General features: G+C 37.0%; 1 protein-coding gene across 1 annotated transcript; it reads left to right on the forward strand.

Moving 5' to 3' along the window:
• The first annotated feature begins 776 nt into the window (after positions 1 to 776).
• Positions 777 to 5715, forward strand: LOC145675089 (uncharacterized). Its single transcript, XM_081745459.1, has 2 exons — positions 777 to 1455; positions 5684 to 5715. Exons 1-2 carry the CDS (start codon positions 777 to 779, stop codon positions 5713 to 5715), a joined length of 711 nt encoding a protein of 236 aa, XP_081601585.1.
• Positions 5716 to 17309: the final 11594 nt, after the last annotated feature.

Raw genomic sequence — 17309 nt, forward strand, 5'->3', positions numbered from 1 at the left:
TATATACACAATTCATCTCCCTATCTGCTCTCTCATTGGCCCGTTCAAACAGCCAATCAGAAGCGTGGAAATCTATCTGAACTGACCAATGGGACAACATAACATTTTACCAGAAAGAAACAACAAGGAGCAAGCAACCATTGAATACATTAATTCATATACATATTTCTGTATTTATCAATAATATTTCTCCATTCTCTATTAATGGTGATACCTTTGGTCCAATTCATTAAGTTTACATCCCCTTCCTTTTCTATCCACCAGGCCTCTTTCCACTTTCTCGGCCACAATCTTTTTTCCCGTTCCAGTACAATAACTTCTTCCCAGTTAACATCATGTCCCTTTTCTTTTACATGTTTAAAGATTGCGTTAGTTTCTCTGCCATATTTCACATCACTTTTATGTTGTTTAATTCTTTCTTTCAATAATTTCCCCGTCTATTTAGTCTATTCTGTAGAAGAAGCGTTGAACGAAGTTAAAGAAGAAGAGGACAGAGATAGGTTAAGAAGGAAGGCAATGGTTTTGGTAAAGAAAGAAATCCATAGAAGATCTTCGAATTTGACAAAAGAAGAAAGAAGAGGATATGATAGCATTAGGAAAAGGAAGGACATAGTGGTAGAGAGAGCTGACAAAGGAGGGGCGACAGTGGTAATGAATAAAACGTGGTATGAGGACAAGGTGAAGGATTTGGTGGATGGACAATATGAATTAGTTGACAAGAAGAAATTATAGAAGAATTAAAAGAAGGATGTAAAAGGAAGGGACTTAAGAAATGGATGAATGAAGATGGAAGAGTGCCCGTGTTAAAGGGTTTTCCAAAAATACACAAAAAGGAAGTAAAGCTTAGGCCAGTTATGGACTGTAGGAATAATTATTTGGAACCGCTAGAAAGTGAATTGAAACCAGTGTTAGAGTGGGTAAGAGACAGACAAAAGACTTTGGCAATTAAAGACTACAGAGAAGTAATAAACTACACCAGTAATGCTGAAATTAATAATGATTGTATTTTGTTTAGTTTAGATGTTAAAGCCATGTTCCCTAGTCTAAAGAGAAGTGCTATACTTGATACGATTAAGAGGGTTATGGGGGGAGAATGTGTTAAAGGCTGGAAATGGGAGAAAGTTAGAAAAGCCCTCAACTTAATATGGGAGTTTGGTTTCTGTAAAGTTAAGAATGACATATATAAGATTAAGGATGGTTTAAGTATAGAATCTAAGATAAGTCCGGTATTGTCTGATATCATTATGAATGTGTGGGAGAAGGATGTAATAGAAAAGGGGAAAGAAAAGATTCGATTTTTATGTAGATACGTTGATGATTGTTTTGGGATATGGGAAGGATCAAAAGAAGAGTTGATAGAGTTCGTTGGCAGTATTGAAGATAAGGAGAAGGGAATAGAATTAGAACTAGAGACAGAGCAGGGAGGTGTATTATGTTATCTTGACATTTTAATGAGTAAGGAAGGGAAGAGCATTAAGACTCAATGGTATCAAAAAGAATATAGTGCTGGTATTTATTGTAATAAGAGAAGTAATGTAGATAGAAGTACAAAAGTTAATTTCATAAGAAATATGTTAGAAAGAATTTCCAAAATTTGTAACAAAAATGTAGAAGAGAATGTGGAAATCTTTAAAAGACAGCTCTATGAGAATGGTTATAGTAAACGGGATATCGTTAAAGCATCTATGGTCTCGGGGAAAGGTAAAAGTGGGGAGGACAATGAGGGGGTATGGAAAGGCATTATAGGGTTAGGAGAAGATACCGAGATTTTAAAGAAGATGTTAAGAAAGCAAGGGGTCAAAGTGTATAGAAAAGGTAGCAGAACGTTGTTGGACATGGTCAAAAGCAAAGGGAATAAAAAAGAAAAGAGAGATCAGAAAGGTGTCATTTATTGTATAAATTGTAAGGATTGCGATATGAAATATATTGGTGAGACGGGGAAATTATTGAAAGAAAGAATTAAACAACATAAAAGTGATGTGAAATATGGCAGAGAAACTAACGCAATCTATAAACATGTAAAACAAAAGGGACATGATGTTAACTGGGAAGAAGTTATTGTACTGGAACGGGAAAAAAGATTGTGGCCGAGAAAGTGGAAAGAGGCCTGGTGGATAGAAAAGGAAGGGGATGTAAACTTAATGAATTGGACCAAAGGTATCACCATTAATAGAGAATGGAGAAATATTATTGATAAATACAGAAATATGTATATGAATTAATGTATTCAATGGTTGCTTGCTCCTTGTTGTTTCTTTCTGGTAAAATGTTATGTTGTCCCATTGGTCAGTTCAGATAGATTTCCACGCTTCTGATTGGCTGTTTGAACGGGCCAATGAGAGAGCAGATAGGGAGATGAATTGTGTATATATACTTGAGTAATTTTTTGTATCACTCAGTGTACGTCTGATGAGGATCTTGGCTAGAAGATCGAAACGTCACGTGTAAATGTGTTTTTATATTAAATAAGTGTAGTCTTGTTCAGCAGTGTGTTTATTTTTCTGATTTCATTCGCAAGACGTTGACTATGTTTGTGTGTCAGAGGAGGTGTGTGAACTTCGAGGAAAAACACGCACAGTGTACGTCTTCCACAGAGCCCACTTGGCGAGAACCAGGATCGAAGCAGGGAACCCACTAGATCGAAAAAATAATACATTTTAAAGAATAAACTTGTAACAAATATAAATGTAAAAAAAAGTGTCCATCACTCATATATCCACCTAGGCGCGCACTCAGAAATTTTTGTTGGGAGAGGTCCAATGCTACTATGAATACTGAACGGGTATTATTTTGCACCCGAAAAGATGATAAGTAATTGGAAAATACTTCCACCCATATTAAAAAAAAAGTGATAGAACTAGATTGTTTTTATAAGAGAAAGAGTACAAATGAAGTGTAACATCAAATTTTCATGCTATACCAATCATTTTCCTGTTAAACAAGTATAGTTTTATTAAGACAGTGTACAAATGTATGTTGAGTTAGAAAGTTCTTGTGGGAACATTTCGGACCCGGTGGGACTTCTCTGCGAGTGAGCCCCTGTGTCCATCATATTGAAACAAAAACTCTCATGCGAACATATAATTCACCTTGAAAAACTTTTTTTTTTTTTTTTTTTACATTATAAGGAATCATTTACGGTATGTGGATATGAATCTTTTAAACTCTGGAAAGAACTTTAGATGGAGATCTTAAAATGGAAAAAAAAAAATCAAAATGAAGGAAAGTGGACTTGATTCCCTTGTGTACTGAACACGCCATATATCGTACAATTTCATCCGACATATAGAGAATCTCAGGCTGTGAACCCAAACGGCAACAAAAAAGTGTGGAGATGGCTACTGTTGTATGTATCAAGGGTCTTATATAATAGAGGATCTGTCCTTTACAACAAAATCTTGAAGCCATACGTCACAGTTTCGCCACCCCTACTCTGCCCACTCCGTCCAATAGGATTGCAATGTTTTGAGCCAACAATCATGGCGGAAACGAAAGTAGCCAATCAGATGATGGAAGAAACGAGAGTAGCCAATCAGACGTGTCGATGCTCGGTTGTTTTTTGGCTTTATCGATTTAATAGGATGACGATACATGTGGGCAGATCCTCTATTTATAACATCCTTGGTGTGTATATTAGTTTCACATGTGTTTTATTGTAAAGTCCAATTAGTTATCGAATCGCCCTTCAGATGTCTCTTTTCGGTGTCCGAACTCATTCGATCTGGATCAAACTTGGCATACGTGTAGACTTTTATCTGCTATATAATCATGTGAAATAATTATGGTGTATGGGCTTTTGGTTCATTAATTATAGATCTTCAAATGTGGGACAGGGCGTGCATTTAGTAAAATCTTCGCAAAACAATTTTAAGGAAGATTTGCTTTTAAAAATCAATGAAAGGTTAAGTTTTTCTGCAGTTAGGGAACTTGCGCTTGTTCTTCCTTCTCGTACGGCATGTTCAAATATCTATTTTTAAAACAACTTTTATATACTTTGATGCTCATTCGCATATTATCAGTAAAATAATATTTAAAAATGCTACTATATTTGCGTCAATTGAAGAACATTCAGCATTCAAACATTCCAAGGGACTCTCTTCTGTATGTATTATCCCTAAGATACCACTACTTCTTAAAGAGATTTTTTCTTTAGAACGTGGAAAAGCAAAGTACAAAAACACTTCTCAGTTTAGCCTGGGATGTCAAGTTCACTTGATGGATGGTCTAACTGCACCCACTATATTTGATGTGACTTCTGCAACTGTGTCTGATAGATGAAAAGCAATCCATTTCCCCACACTTTCTTTCCCTTTCACAGTTTATTTTTTTCTCCCTCGTTCTACTAATGTCACGAAATCACGAGAGAAATACGCTTTTTTTAGTATGCGAGGTAAGTCGAAAAACGTGACCATTTACATGTGCGTTCGTATGATTTTATTATCAATAACAGTGTTACAGATTGCATTGTCTTTTCATATTTAGGAGATCTTAGGTTTGTAGCGGTACTGGGTTTAATACTTGCTCATCCATGTTCGGAAAAAACATTTTGTGGCGGTATTTCGTTTATAACACGCTGATGCGTTCCGCTACTTTATAGTTAAAATATAAGTGGGTGAGCAAGTGATACTACAATGCTTTTGTTTCAGTGGTTAGGAACTTTGCTGTTTTAATAGCCTTGCACTGTTGTTCACCTTGCAGGTCCCCCCAGCTACACCCCACCCGGATCCACTATGCAATATTACCGTTTTTATTGCATACCGGACCCGTGCGCAGATACACCTAGTGGCACCCACAAAGTTAATCTGTCATACCCATCACTTCCAACCCACTTTCCCAGAATTCGGAGACTAAAACGTGCTCGTGTAAATCAGTGTAAGGGCACTATATTGAGCTGTATTTACCACGTTTACACTAAGTATTTAAATACACTTATGTACAAAACATATAGTTGTTAGTTTACTTAGAACGCTTCATTCTCATGCATACGGGTGATCAAAGAAAATGCAAGATTTCATGCATATTTGAAAATTTATGTACATAATTCAACTGAACATTGTTAACATTTATATAATTATTAATGTTCTAATCGTACGATTAAATTTTTGCTGTAGGCCCTTTTGTTAATTACCGCGGTTCGCGTTCAAACAAACATCTTCTAAAAGGGAAAATCCCTTTAGTTTCAAACTTATCTGTATATGAAAGTTCCTTTTATCTTCTTATCACGAAAATCACATTGTTCCAGGCACTTTATCTTCTTTAAGTTTTCACTTCGGATTTCATTATTTAAAGATATTTATAGTAATTAACATATATATTTCACAATTCAGGGTACGGATTATTTTCCTCAGCGTTCCTTCTGCATCCTGTTGTGGTTGTCGAATAAAAGCACTGTTACCAGTCCCTCCTTACAAGGGTGCTCCAACCACCAACGCCACACAATGGATAACGTAATAGTTAAAAATAACCATGAAGCACTGTGGTTAGGAATGCAGAGGGAGTAAATTTTATAACCATATTTGTAGAAGCGAAAGGAGTTTCTGCGTCGCAAAGACGCACACATACATATACACCTTTGTCTGTTTGCGAAGAGAAATTTCTCAGAACTGCCTTTATACGAGGTTTACTTAGAAGGTTTTTTTTTTTTTTTAACTAATAATAAATGAGTTATCCTTTAATGTTATAGGTTCAAAATTCTTGATGGGTCATTGTGGATGAAATTTCTCCAGGGCATTATGCAATTGGAGCAAACTTATCCTCGCACCCACTAAACTCACCGTCAGTGAGCCTCATGCCAGCTCACATTCGTACTAGCTCCTCGACAGCTGGCTCGTTATTCTCAATGAGGCTCACGATAGCTGAGCTTCGCATTAGCTCCTCGAGAGCGAGCTTACTATTCTCAATGACGCTCACGCTAGTTCGCATTAGCACCAGCTCTTTGAGAACGGCCTCATTATTCTCCATGAAGCTCACGCTAATTTAGATTCGCATTGGCTCCTCGAGAGCGACTTCGCTATTCTCCATGAAGCTCACGCTAGCTCAGATTTACACTAGCTCCTCGAGAGCGACCTCACAATCATTAATGAGGCTTACGCTAGCTCAGTTTCGCACTAGATCCTCGAGAGTGAGCTCGCTATTCTCAATGAGGCTGGTCAGTTACTTAATGTGGTCGGAGATTACTTAAGACTTTAGCTTCTGGACTTATACTATAGCTATGTAGCTTTCAATTTTCTATCAGTTTAGTTCACATTTATGCAAAGAAATATTTAAACATATTGGACCATATTGAGAGACGATTTTACATGTCATTAGTTTCGTACTAAGGGTTTGTAGAACGTGTGTTCATAATTTTCTGTATTCAGAAGTATGTTTATGAATTCATGCACGGCTTATATTGGAAGATACAAACTACGATTTTTCCGCAGGGTTGTCCAGTATGAGAAAAAAGTAAGATACAATATTGAAATAAAACTTTGACAGTTTGCCTTTCTTAGTACATGTTTATTCGATTTCACGGAAAAAATGTCTAAAATCGCGTCCATCATTCTATAGATATGCCACATTGACTTGATCCCTAAGTCTTCCGTTGCAATCGCTGCTATCGGTTGAAGGAATTCCACTCCCACTGCTGCAAGGCTCTCTCGCTTAGCAACAGCTGAACTCTTATAGGCTCAACGCGTGGGTGTGTCGAGGGTGAGAGTTTAGTTCGCATTTTTGCCGCGGATCAAGACATTTTGGCAGTACTATAACTTGCCTTGTATTTGAAATTTGAGAATTCGATGCTGCATCTACAATCGCTAAACGGGTCAGACAAAAAGCACTATGACCAACGCGCGGGAAAGAGGGCGGATTTAAGTACCAGATAAAAGGGTCGGAACCTCTGGATTAGAGAAACAAGTTATATATTGTTGATACTGTATATGAGAATTGAAGTAGATTTACTGGACTCCATACACTTAAATAGGACATTCTTCTAGTTTCTCCTTCACTTTTTCTATCTAAAGCCACTAAACTTAATCAGGCCTGTATTTAGATAAGTGCTATTCTGTGCTCGAGCACAGGGTGGCGGAATTTAGGGGGCGGCAAAATTTTGAATTATTTTATAAATTCACTATAAAGTAATATTTAAAACTAGTAACCCACAAAATCCTGTGCAAGCAGGAGAAAATGTGTTACATGTTTAAATCCCTGTAATTACAATAGTTACTAATTAGCTAGCTTATCTGATTATTTTAAATAGTCATCCTTTTCCACCCCTACCTCAAGGGGTGAGGATGAACTTGAACATCATAAAACCTGATACCGTTAAACTCAGCGACCTCGAAAACTATGAATTTAACACTAATATCTGTCGTTTTCGATTACTTTTAAAATCTCGCTCCCTCCCTGCGAATTAGAGTATGGCCTTGAAGTTGAGTTGGATTAAAACTGCCACTATTCATCTAGCGACCCCCAAAACTATGAATTCAACTCTAATATTGGCAGTTTTCGATTAATTTTAAAATGTTATTTTTACGGGAACTTTGTACCCCGCGTCTCAGCTCAGGTTTGACCTAGATACATGAAACATTTGGATCATTTCTCTGAGAGCTTTAAATCATATTAAAATTTCATATTTCTGCCCAGTGGCGGATCAAGGAGATGATCAAGGGAGGGGCAAAATCATAGTTTGCTGCTTTATCCAGTGTAAAGCAGGATTGAAGCCCATTTTATCCAGTGTATACTAGAGCGTCAAGGGGGAGAGGCTATAGCCCCTGTAGCCTCCCTTGGATCCGCACCTGTTTCTCCCTATTATGGTTCTCAAGTTGAAAGCGCTACAGACAGACAGCTTATTGTATTATTATTATTATTATTAAGTATTCTGTCTTTTAATTCGTCCTGGAACGAATGAGGGTGTTTTTTTTTCTTCTTCTTAATTTTCAGTTTGGGCCTGTAAATGTTATTTCCATGTATCTCGATTTTCAGTTTCCTCTTTTAACCGCCAATATTTTCTTCTATTTTTCAAATCATCGATCACTTGTGTTCTTCTTCGTTCTATTTCTCGCTTTCCTTCCATCTTTCCTTCTATGGCTGCATGAAGAAGACATTTGCTTAGCAAGATGTGTTCAATCCAATTGGATTTTCTACAAAGGATGGTAGCTGGAAGCGTCCTCCTCTCTCCTATCCGTTTTAAAACACCTTCGTTTGTTACTCTTTCTGTTCATTTTATATTCTCCATCTTCCTCCAACACCACATTTCCAAACTCTCTAAATATTTCTTTTCTAACTTCCGTAATATCAAAGTCTCTGAACCATAAAGTCCAATGCTCCATATACAGCACTTGATCACTTTCTTTCTTAGTCCAATATTAAGGCTGCTAATTAAGAATGACTTTTTCTTGTTGAATGCTTCTTTGGCTATGGTAATTCTCGACCTGATCTCTTTGGTGCAGTACGCGTCTTATGTAGATGCTATTAAACCATTACTGACGTGAATAATGTAAACAATTATTTTTCTTATCACTTATCACTAGGGCAACCCAAATGCATAAAAAGCCAAAAAAAAACAAAAAAACATAATAGCAATCTACACATATGGTTGGTACCTTGAACATGGTTGTGGTTGTCTAATGGTCGAGAAGAAACTAATTTTAAAAGCATAATAAAGCATAATTTAAAATACATAACACAATTTGTGGAAAATTCTATTAGAACGATTCTTGGAAAATTCCGTTTAATTGCAAGCTTAGCATACTGTATTCCTGTTTTTTGAAACCAAGTTGTATTGTACGTAGTTTGTGAACATTTGAAGTGAATTACTTGCTCCGGTACAAAAATCGTGTGTACAAGAATTGTATGTATGATGATCAGAAATGTACAAAAGATGCACAAGAACTCCACACTATAATGTTACGTGTACCTCTTGAACTTGAGCACTTTTTGTACTTTTTGGTGGCATTTTTTACTTTCCCTTTCTGTATATATGCACCTCTAAGGCGCACACAAGTAATAAGAAAAACTGACTCGAGTAAAGCATATCTGTTTACAGTGCATTAAGTAGAAAGTTCATTAAATATGAAAGAAACTGGTTGCATAAAATATTAATAAATAGATCAAGATATTTAGAATATTTAATTTATAGTAAATATTATACATTATGCACGATTAATGTAAAACAATGATTGAAATTAACAATAAAGCATACTAAAGCATAATTTGGAAAAAATAAAGCATAATGTAGGTTGCTCTACTTATCATCAACATATTGGTGTCTCACAGTGACGTCACCAATGGCCACCTACCTTCCGGCAGAACACCACATCATAATTATCATTGAGAGGATTAGGCTATTTAAAATTACGTTGTAACTTTTGTAACTTGTAATATCTGAACTGCCACTCGACAAGAGCTGGTATCTTTGCAATATCACGACTTGTTTCCTTGTTTGAGACATAAGTTTGTGCGAGGGAGTGGGGGGCGACAATTTATAGAGCACAGGGGCGCACAATATATAAGTACGGGCCTGATCTTAATAAGTAGATGACTTTCTTCATTGTCTGCTTGTGACGTCTGATTGGCTATTACTTATGCAGCACCAAAAAAAATCGAATTTCAGCAAGATACGCCTATATATTTATTTTCTGTAATGAAGCCCGAGGGGCTGAATGGCTCAGTGCTGGAGCACTTACCTTTGGTGTGTGTGGCTCTTGGTACGATTGCTGACCAAAGTTTATGACGGATAACATCATGTCTGTGGATTTTCTCGGGCTCTCCCACATTTTCATTCCATCGTTTCTTCCATCATCATTCACTTGCCTCACACATCCGTCTCCCTTAGCCTAAAGGGCATAATCGTAGGTCGTTGAACCGAAAAAAAATCATTTTCATTTGATGAAACATATTCGGACCCAAGAGGAACGAGAATGGGGAATGGCGGAAGCTTCATAACGAGGAACTACATAGTTTATACGGTTTGCCCAACATTGTTAGGGTCGTCAAGTCTAGGAGGCTTAGGTGGGCAGGTCATGTAGCTAGAATGGAAGAAAGTAGAAACGCTTTCAAAGTCTTGACTGGTAGACCCATAGGAAAACGACCATTAGGAAGACCTAGGCGCAGATGGGAGGATAATATTAAGATGGATCTCGCAGAGATAGGAATACAAAGTAGAAACTGGATCCAATTGGCTAAGGATAGAAGTCAGTGGAGAGCTTTTGTGAACGCGGCACTGAACCTCCGGGTTCCATAGGCCATAGAGTTAGTTAGTTAGTTTGATGAAACCGGAGATCTCGCGCCCGAGAACACTGCACAAGACACAGTTACTCAAGTAAACACAATTTTAGCCTAAGATCTAACTTAGCTTTAAAGCAATAATATTGTAGTGTACATCTTATTTATACAAATGACAATATTTTTTGACTCATCCTGTAGGTAACAACAGCTTTAAATTGAGATGTACCTGAGATTCAAGTGACATAAAACCAATGCGAACAGCACGCTTGTTAACTCGTTACCATAGAGCGTCATGCATAATTGCATTTATTTATTAATGATTGAAAGCATAACACTTCTTCCTACGCTAGGCGTTGCTCGTTGATGTAGCTAGAAAACACCACACCTTGTATTGTGTCAAACATATTGTGCATATACGTATAACAATGTTACAATGTCATTTATGTCAAATTCATTTCCAATTCGACCTTCCTATGCATATTAGTATTCAGCAATAAAGATTGATAGAATTAGATGAGCTGATATTATTTTATTTATTTAAAATTGAGACATCAAAAAACATCTATTGTTATTCTCTGGCAGCCTGCTACTATTTTTGACTGATAATGATTATGTATTTCAATTTTACTTTTTTATGTATTTGTTACTTTTTCTACATAATAAAATAAGGGGAGTAAAGTGGCTCAATTGTAGAGAGCTTGCCTCTGTTGTGTGAGGTCCCTAATTCGATTCCTGGCCAAATAAGTTTGTGGTGGACAACATCATGTCTGTGGGTTTTCCCGGGGTACTCCCGTTTCCTTCCATATTCTCATTCCATCAGGGGTGCAACCACAGGATGTCCACCAGGTAGTAATCTCCCCAAAACTTCCTAACTCAACAACATTCGTACTCTTTCTCAATAAAACTATGATTGCTTCACAGGGAAATGGTTGATGTAGCATGAAAATTTGATCTGTACTCTTTCCCTTATAAAAACATTCTAGTTCTATTAGTTTTTTTCCTGAAGATATTGGTGGAAATATTTTACAATTAGGCTACTTATAATCTTTTCGGGTGCAGAATAATACCCGTTGAATACTATATTAACGTAGTGGCTTGTAGCAAAGAACCCCTGCCAGACAAAATATGCTAGGTGCGCGCCTGAGTTCCATCATTTCATCATTTACTTGCCTTTATCATCGTTTCCTTTAGCGTAGGAACAGAAGCTACAGTGAACTAATAAAGCAGAATATACCGATGTCAGGAACACAAGCTACAGTGAACTAATAAAAGCAGAATATATTGATGTCAGGAACTGAAAGTACTGTGAACTAATAAAAGTAGAATATACTGATGTCAGGAACTGAAGGTACTGTGAACTAATAAAAGCAGGATATATATATATGATGTCAGGAACAGAAGCTACAGTGAACTAATAAAAGCAGAATATACTGATGTCAGGAACAGAAGCTACAGTGAACTAATAAAAGCAAAATATACTGATGTCAGGAACTAAAGGTACTGTGAACTAATAAAAGCAAAATATTCTGACATCAGGAAGAGAAGCTACAGTGAACTAATAAAAGCAGAATATACTGATGTCAGGAACTGAAGGTACTGTGAACTAATAAAAGCAGGATATATATATTATGTCAAGAACAGAAGCTACAGTGAACTAATAAAAGCAGAATATACCGATGTCAGGAACAGAAGTTACAGTGAACTAATAAAAGCAGAATATACCGATGTCAGGAACAAAAGGTACAGTGAACTAATAAAAGCGGGATATATATGATGTCAGGAACTGAAGCTACAGTGAACTAATAAAAGCAGAATATACCGATGTCAAGAACAGAAGCTACAGTGAACTAATAAAAGCAGGATATATATGATGTCAGGAACAGAAGCTACTGTGAACTAATAAAAGCAAAATATACTGATGTCAGGAACAGAAGCTACAGTGAACTAATAAAAGCAAAATATACTGATGTCAGGAACAGAAGCTACTGTGAAGAAACTCGAAAACCTTCTGAACTTAGATATGCTCTGTAAGGAGTTTTCGAACGTATGAAAAAGAGGTGAGGCTCTTTAGATATGCAAAGTCTTCATTAAATTGCAATTACAAAAAGCAAATATTTCTGTAACATAATTAGCTGTTTGAGTTGGACTTCAGTGTTCCTTTCAGTACTAGACTTCACGATACGAGGACATATAATTTAACGTAGGATCCGAATCAAGCCGGTAGCCAGCCCAAAAATACAGGGAGGGGGGGCACGTAGAGGTTAGGGAGGCCCGATCCAATTATATTATAGTTCATCACCATATAATAGTTCATTTGCAAGCCTACCGTGAACATTTTAGAGGGGTCAGCAAAAATTTAGGAGGCCCGGCTCCCTAGACTCCCCTTGAATACGAGCCTGATCCGAATGACATGATCTAGTTCCACAGGGAATTGTAAAATATATATATATTTTTTAGAGTTGTATGTGCTACAATATTTTTAATGAAGCTGAAGCTGATAATATTTTTTACTACTAACATTATAGTTATGTTTGTTATATGTAAGTTCTGAAAATCACATATTTTTCCTGCTTTATTCTTCATTTCAAAATCGTAACACTCTCTCTGACAAATCTGGCAACCATAATCCTGAGCAACATAAGCCCTCACCGTGAATCGAATTCAGTCTGCATGCACCCAGCAATTTTTGTTGGCAGAGGTCCAAAGTTTCGGGGATGGGAGTCCAATACTACAACATACTACACTGTTAAAAATGGTTTCTTAAATTCGAGAAAATATTCCTCGTATTTGAGAACATCCGTTTCTTATCTGTGCACCGAGTAATACATTCTTAAAAGTGAGATTTCGATTTTCTCAAATCATTTTGAGAAATAATGACTCAAATGCGAGGAATTATGTCTCATTTCTGAGGGTGCAAATGCTTTCTCAAATTTGAGAAAAAATGTATTTTTTCTTAAAATTGAGAAAGTAACATTTGAGGGAATGAGAGGGAATGAAAAGATTTGAGAAATATCTCCCTCAAAAGTGAGAAACGGTGCACAGGAACAGGGTTCTCAAATTCGAGAAGACGGAAAAGGATATAAACAAAATATAAACCTGCAAAAAAATTCAAACTATTAGTACACCCAGAATTTATATTAAATAAACACCTACAGTTATAGATATTTTTTAAAACATAACATTTTAATCTTCACTTCAACTCAAGAAAATTCCACGAATACCACGATGACTTGTATTTTAGGTGCGTTACTTATTCCTACTGCATCAGACAGTTGAACATTTTTCTTTTCATCACTGTCCACTTTCTCAAGACTTTTCTTTTTCATCGACGTGGTTTACTCAAGATTGTCCCGTTTGATCCAACATTATACCAACTTCTTGATAATTCAGATTCAAGAATTATCCGTCTACTTGAGAATAACGGCAACAATTTCTGCTGGAGTGTAACGTCCCACGCTTATGCTACGAAGCTCAGGGAGACGTTATGATGATCATGAGCGAAAATGCTGTAATGAAGAAATAAGGGAATCCCGAGCAAACATACATAATATGTTTACTCACACTGCCCACTTGACGGAGGTGGAATCAAACTAGGGACCCCATGCATCGGAGTTTAGTTCTACCACTGAGTCATCGCATATGCCTACTTCTCTGCCATAAAAAAGTTACTTACATGAGAAACACCGTGTTCGTGGGTTTTTCCAGGATTCTTCAGTTTCCTCCTACAAGAAACGCAAGCAGGAATTTATTTCAGAGATGCTCCAAGTTCAATACGAGGACAAATTGTATTAAAACATGTAAAATTGTACCTAAAATTAGATAAAATTTACATAAAAGTAGCGATTTCGGGGAAGGTCCGGAGCTCCAGGACTCACCCCCTACCTTCCACCTTCTTCATTACTGCAGGGGAATGCGACAGTTTGTGCTCCTCATAAATGTGCTGAAACTCCACTGCTAAGAATTCAATTCAGATTGGAAACAAGACCACAAACCCATGCAAAAACTGCCAAGAAACGTACGTCCACATTTTCATTACACCATTATCATCCATCTCTATCACTCTCTCTCTTAGCCTTGGAGCACAATTCTGGGACGTTGGGTTAAAAAAATAAATGAAATCTTTGAGTTTTACTTCCCACAGTTGTGTTGGATAGGCTAAAGGAGACGATTATGATGAGAATGAAAAAAATAGTGGAATGAAGAAAGTGGGAAGAAATGGGAGAACCCCGAGAAAACCCATGCACAATGTGTTTATCCACCAGCAAGCCCACTTGCCGCGAGCCAAACCAAGGGCCTCATCGCACCAGAGGTTAGCGCTCTACCACTGAGCTACCGCAGCCTCTACGTTAAATTAAGAGCAAATGCGTACAGTACTACGCCATAAATAACCTGCAAACGTGTGTCGTTAAAACGTTTACTGGTGGTGAAAAAAGGAGGCGTCAATCTATGCTCGGTGATCAGTACAAAGTACTTTTGTATTACAATTCCATAATAATAAATCGTACGTTGTTTTGTAACGCTGTTTCTAACTACACAGATGACTTATGTATTCTTTGTTTCCGTACATAAGCTATTTTGCCCATTACAACGAATGGCGAAGGGTGTAAAACATTGACATGCCTCCCCGTTCTATTGTAATATAGAAAACAACGTGCCCTACGGGGCTCTAACCCGCCTTCACTTGTTATTGCTGCACTCATTATTATGTAAATTGAGTACTGAACTTTGATACATAAAGGAGCCAACCTGACTGCTATAGCCTATATAACCTGTATGAGGGGGGGGGGGAGGTCAGCGTTCTACACTACAGTACTTTTACTATACTACAGCATACTACAGTAACTTTTAGTCTATGGTAGTGTTTACAATTCACCCAGACTTACGTTCGAAAGTTGATATGTATGCTGCTCCTCGCCGCTGTCACATGACGTGTATTCATACGCCACCTCAGCTGCATCACCTACTGCGTACTCATATCCATTCGCACTCTGCTACAGCTGAAATCCTTTATCTCGTTTCCTGAATAGTAATTAAGCCCTAGCAATATTACTCCCTAGTTAAACATATAATATTATTTCGGTAAGATTGTTATCGTTGTTTTTTAAATCATCTATGATATTGAAAATCACACACTATTCCATTCTCATTTTTAAGAAGTGAGAAAATCTCATAAATGGGAACCTGAAAATTTGCCTTGAGCTCATAAATGAAAACACATTTGGAAATAATGAGACATTTTTCCTCAAATATTTATATGAGTAAACATTACTTATTTTGTTTTGAACATGCATTTTTCTCATTTCTGAGCAAGGAAATTTTTAAGAGTGTAGAGGTCTGCATGGTATTCAACTAATGTTATTCTGCTGACGGTAAGTAATGGTGGTGTTGCCACCTGTATTCTTAGGGAAATAATGACGAAACTAGATTAATTTTATAAGAAAACAAACAGTACAGATGAAGTGTATAAAATCAAATCTTGAGGATACATCAATCATTACTTCAGCTAAACAAGTAGTTTTATTATGAACGTGTACAAATGTATATCGAGCTACGATGGTTTTTCTTGGGGGGGGGGGGGAGTTCGGACCTGGAGGACCCTCACATCAGTGCACTCTTGTTATTCATATACGTAGGTTGATCATTAAAACTGATCATGAGTATTTATGAGGTGAATATAGCAGCAAGGCACAGAAAAGGAGACACGTCTGTGTAGTGGGAGGAGTGACGAATAGATCTAGCAAGTTTGAAGGTCATGGCGTCAGGAATATGACCTTGACAGCCGTTCAAGCACATGTAGTTTCAGTTTCGCATAAGGCAACATGGTAGTGACACGCGAAAAACAGCAACAGAAATTCCGTTGACTATCTTGCAAAGATCAACGTTCTTTGTGTACCCCATCCTCCATATAGCCCTCATTTAGCCCCTTGTGATTTCTTTCTTTTTGCAGCTTTGAATAAACACCTCCGGGACAGCGTTTCGCATCTTCAAGGGCAATGGTGAAAGCTGCGGAGGCAATTTTGAAGGATCTGTCCAAAAATAGCTTCCAGTATGTGTTTGATGGCTGGCAAAATCGTTGGGTCAATAGTAGGGACAATTTTGAAAAAGACCATCAACATTTGGAGAATAGGTACAGGTAATTATGTTTTATTCATTTTTAATCATTCTTTATTGAACAGCCATCGTAGTTACAGAGAACTCGATTTTTAAATATTATTTATATTTCTCATTATTAGTTAGATGAATGTCCTTTAAACATATTTGTATGTACGTTGTTTGTGACATTATTTCGACGTTGATAACTTTTTTTGTAGCGACTAGTGTTGTTCTGTAACTCTCCACCCTTGGAGGAGTAGATAGTGTGATGAGGAACGGCCCATCTGGAAGAGTTGATTTTGCATAATGACCTGTGCATTTCCAAGTGAATCAGATTCAATACCAGTGGCGGATCTAGGCCAGGGCCGGGGGGATCTAGCCCTCCCCTTAGTTTTTTTGAGTGACAAAAATAATTTAGGCTATTATTTATATATATTTTTGAAAGTTTATAGTAAACTCATGATATACCTATCGTAGTCTGGATTCTGGGTGCCCCCCCCTCAGTTTTTACCTTGTGGATCCGCCATTTTTCAAACCCCAGTTGTTTAACATAAGAACACAGAAACACAGAAGCTCAAACTAATTTTTAAAAAATTAAGAAAATTCAAGATGAAAATTTCCTCAAAGAACCTGTTGTTCAATTCCAAATAGCGGACAAGAAGTTAATGGTGGGGGGATATAAAAGATCTATATTACACAGAGAAAAAAAAACAAAAATAAAAAATAAAGTCTTCAGTGACACGAAACATAAATACCCTTGTATCCGCTTGTCTCATTAATAATTCAAACCTTCGTAGAGGACACTTGTATATTTACGTGATCTTTTTCTCCTGTGTCTTTTGAGTCTGGAAGAAACACAGGATGTGTAAGGAAAATGACGAGAAAAATACAAAGACAGATTTTTTTCTATCTCTCTCTCTCTCTCTCTCTTCTGGGAAATTCTTTTCTTGTAATTTTGCTTTCTAGCTTTTTCATACCCTGCTGGGTTTGTACCTCATCCCTTATTTAAT

This window comes from Thermobia domestica, chromosome 18 (genome assembly GCF_964235325.1).
Source record: "Thermobia domestica chromosome 18, izTheDome1.hap1.1, whole genome shotgun sequence".
NCBI classification, from domain to species: Eukaryota; Metazoa; Arthropoda; class Insecta; order Zygentoma; family Lepismatidae; genus Thermobia; species Thermobia domestica.

Excerpts from the sequence above, each read along its gene's own strand:
- LOC145675089 (XM_081745459.1), top strand. The coding sequence starts at position 777 with ATGAATGAAGATGGAAGAGTGCCCGTGTTAAAGGGTTTTCCAAAAATA. Across the intron at positions 1,456-5,683 it reads TTATCTTGACATTTTAATGA|GTTCAAAATTCTTGATGGGT; the intron begins GTAAGGAAGGGA and ends TTAATGTTATAG.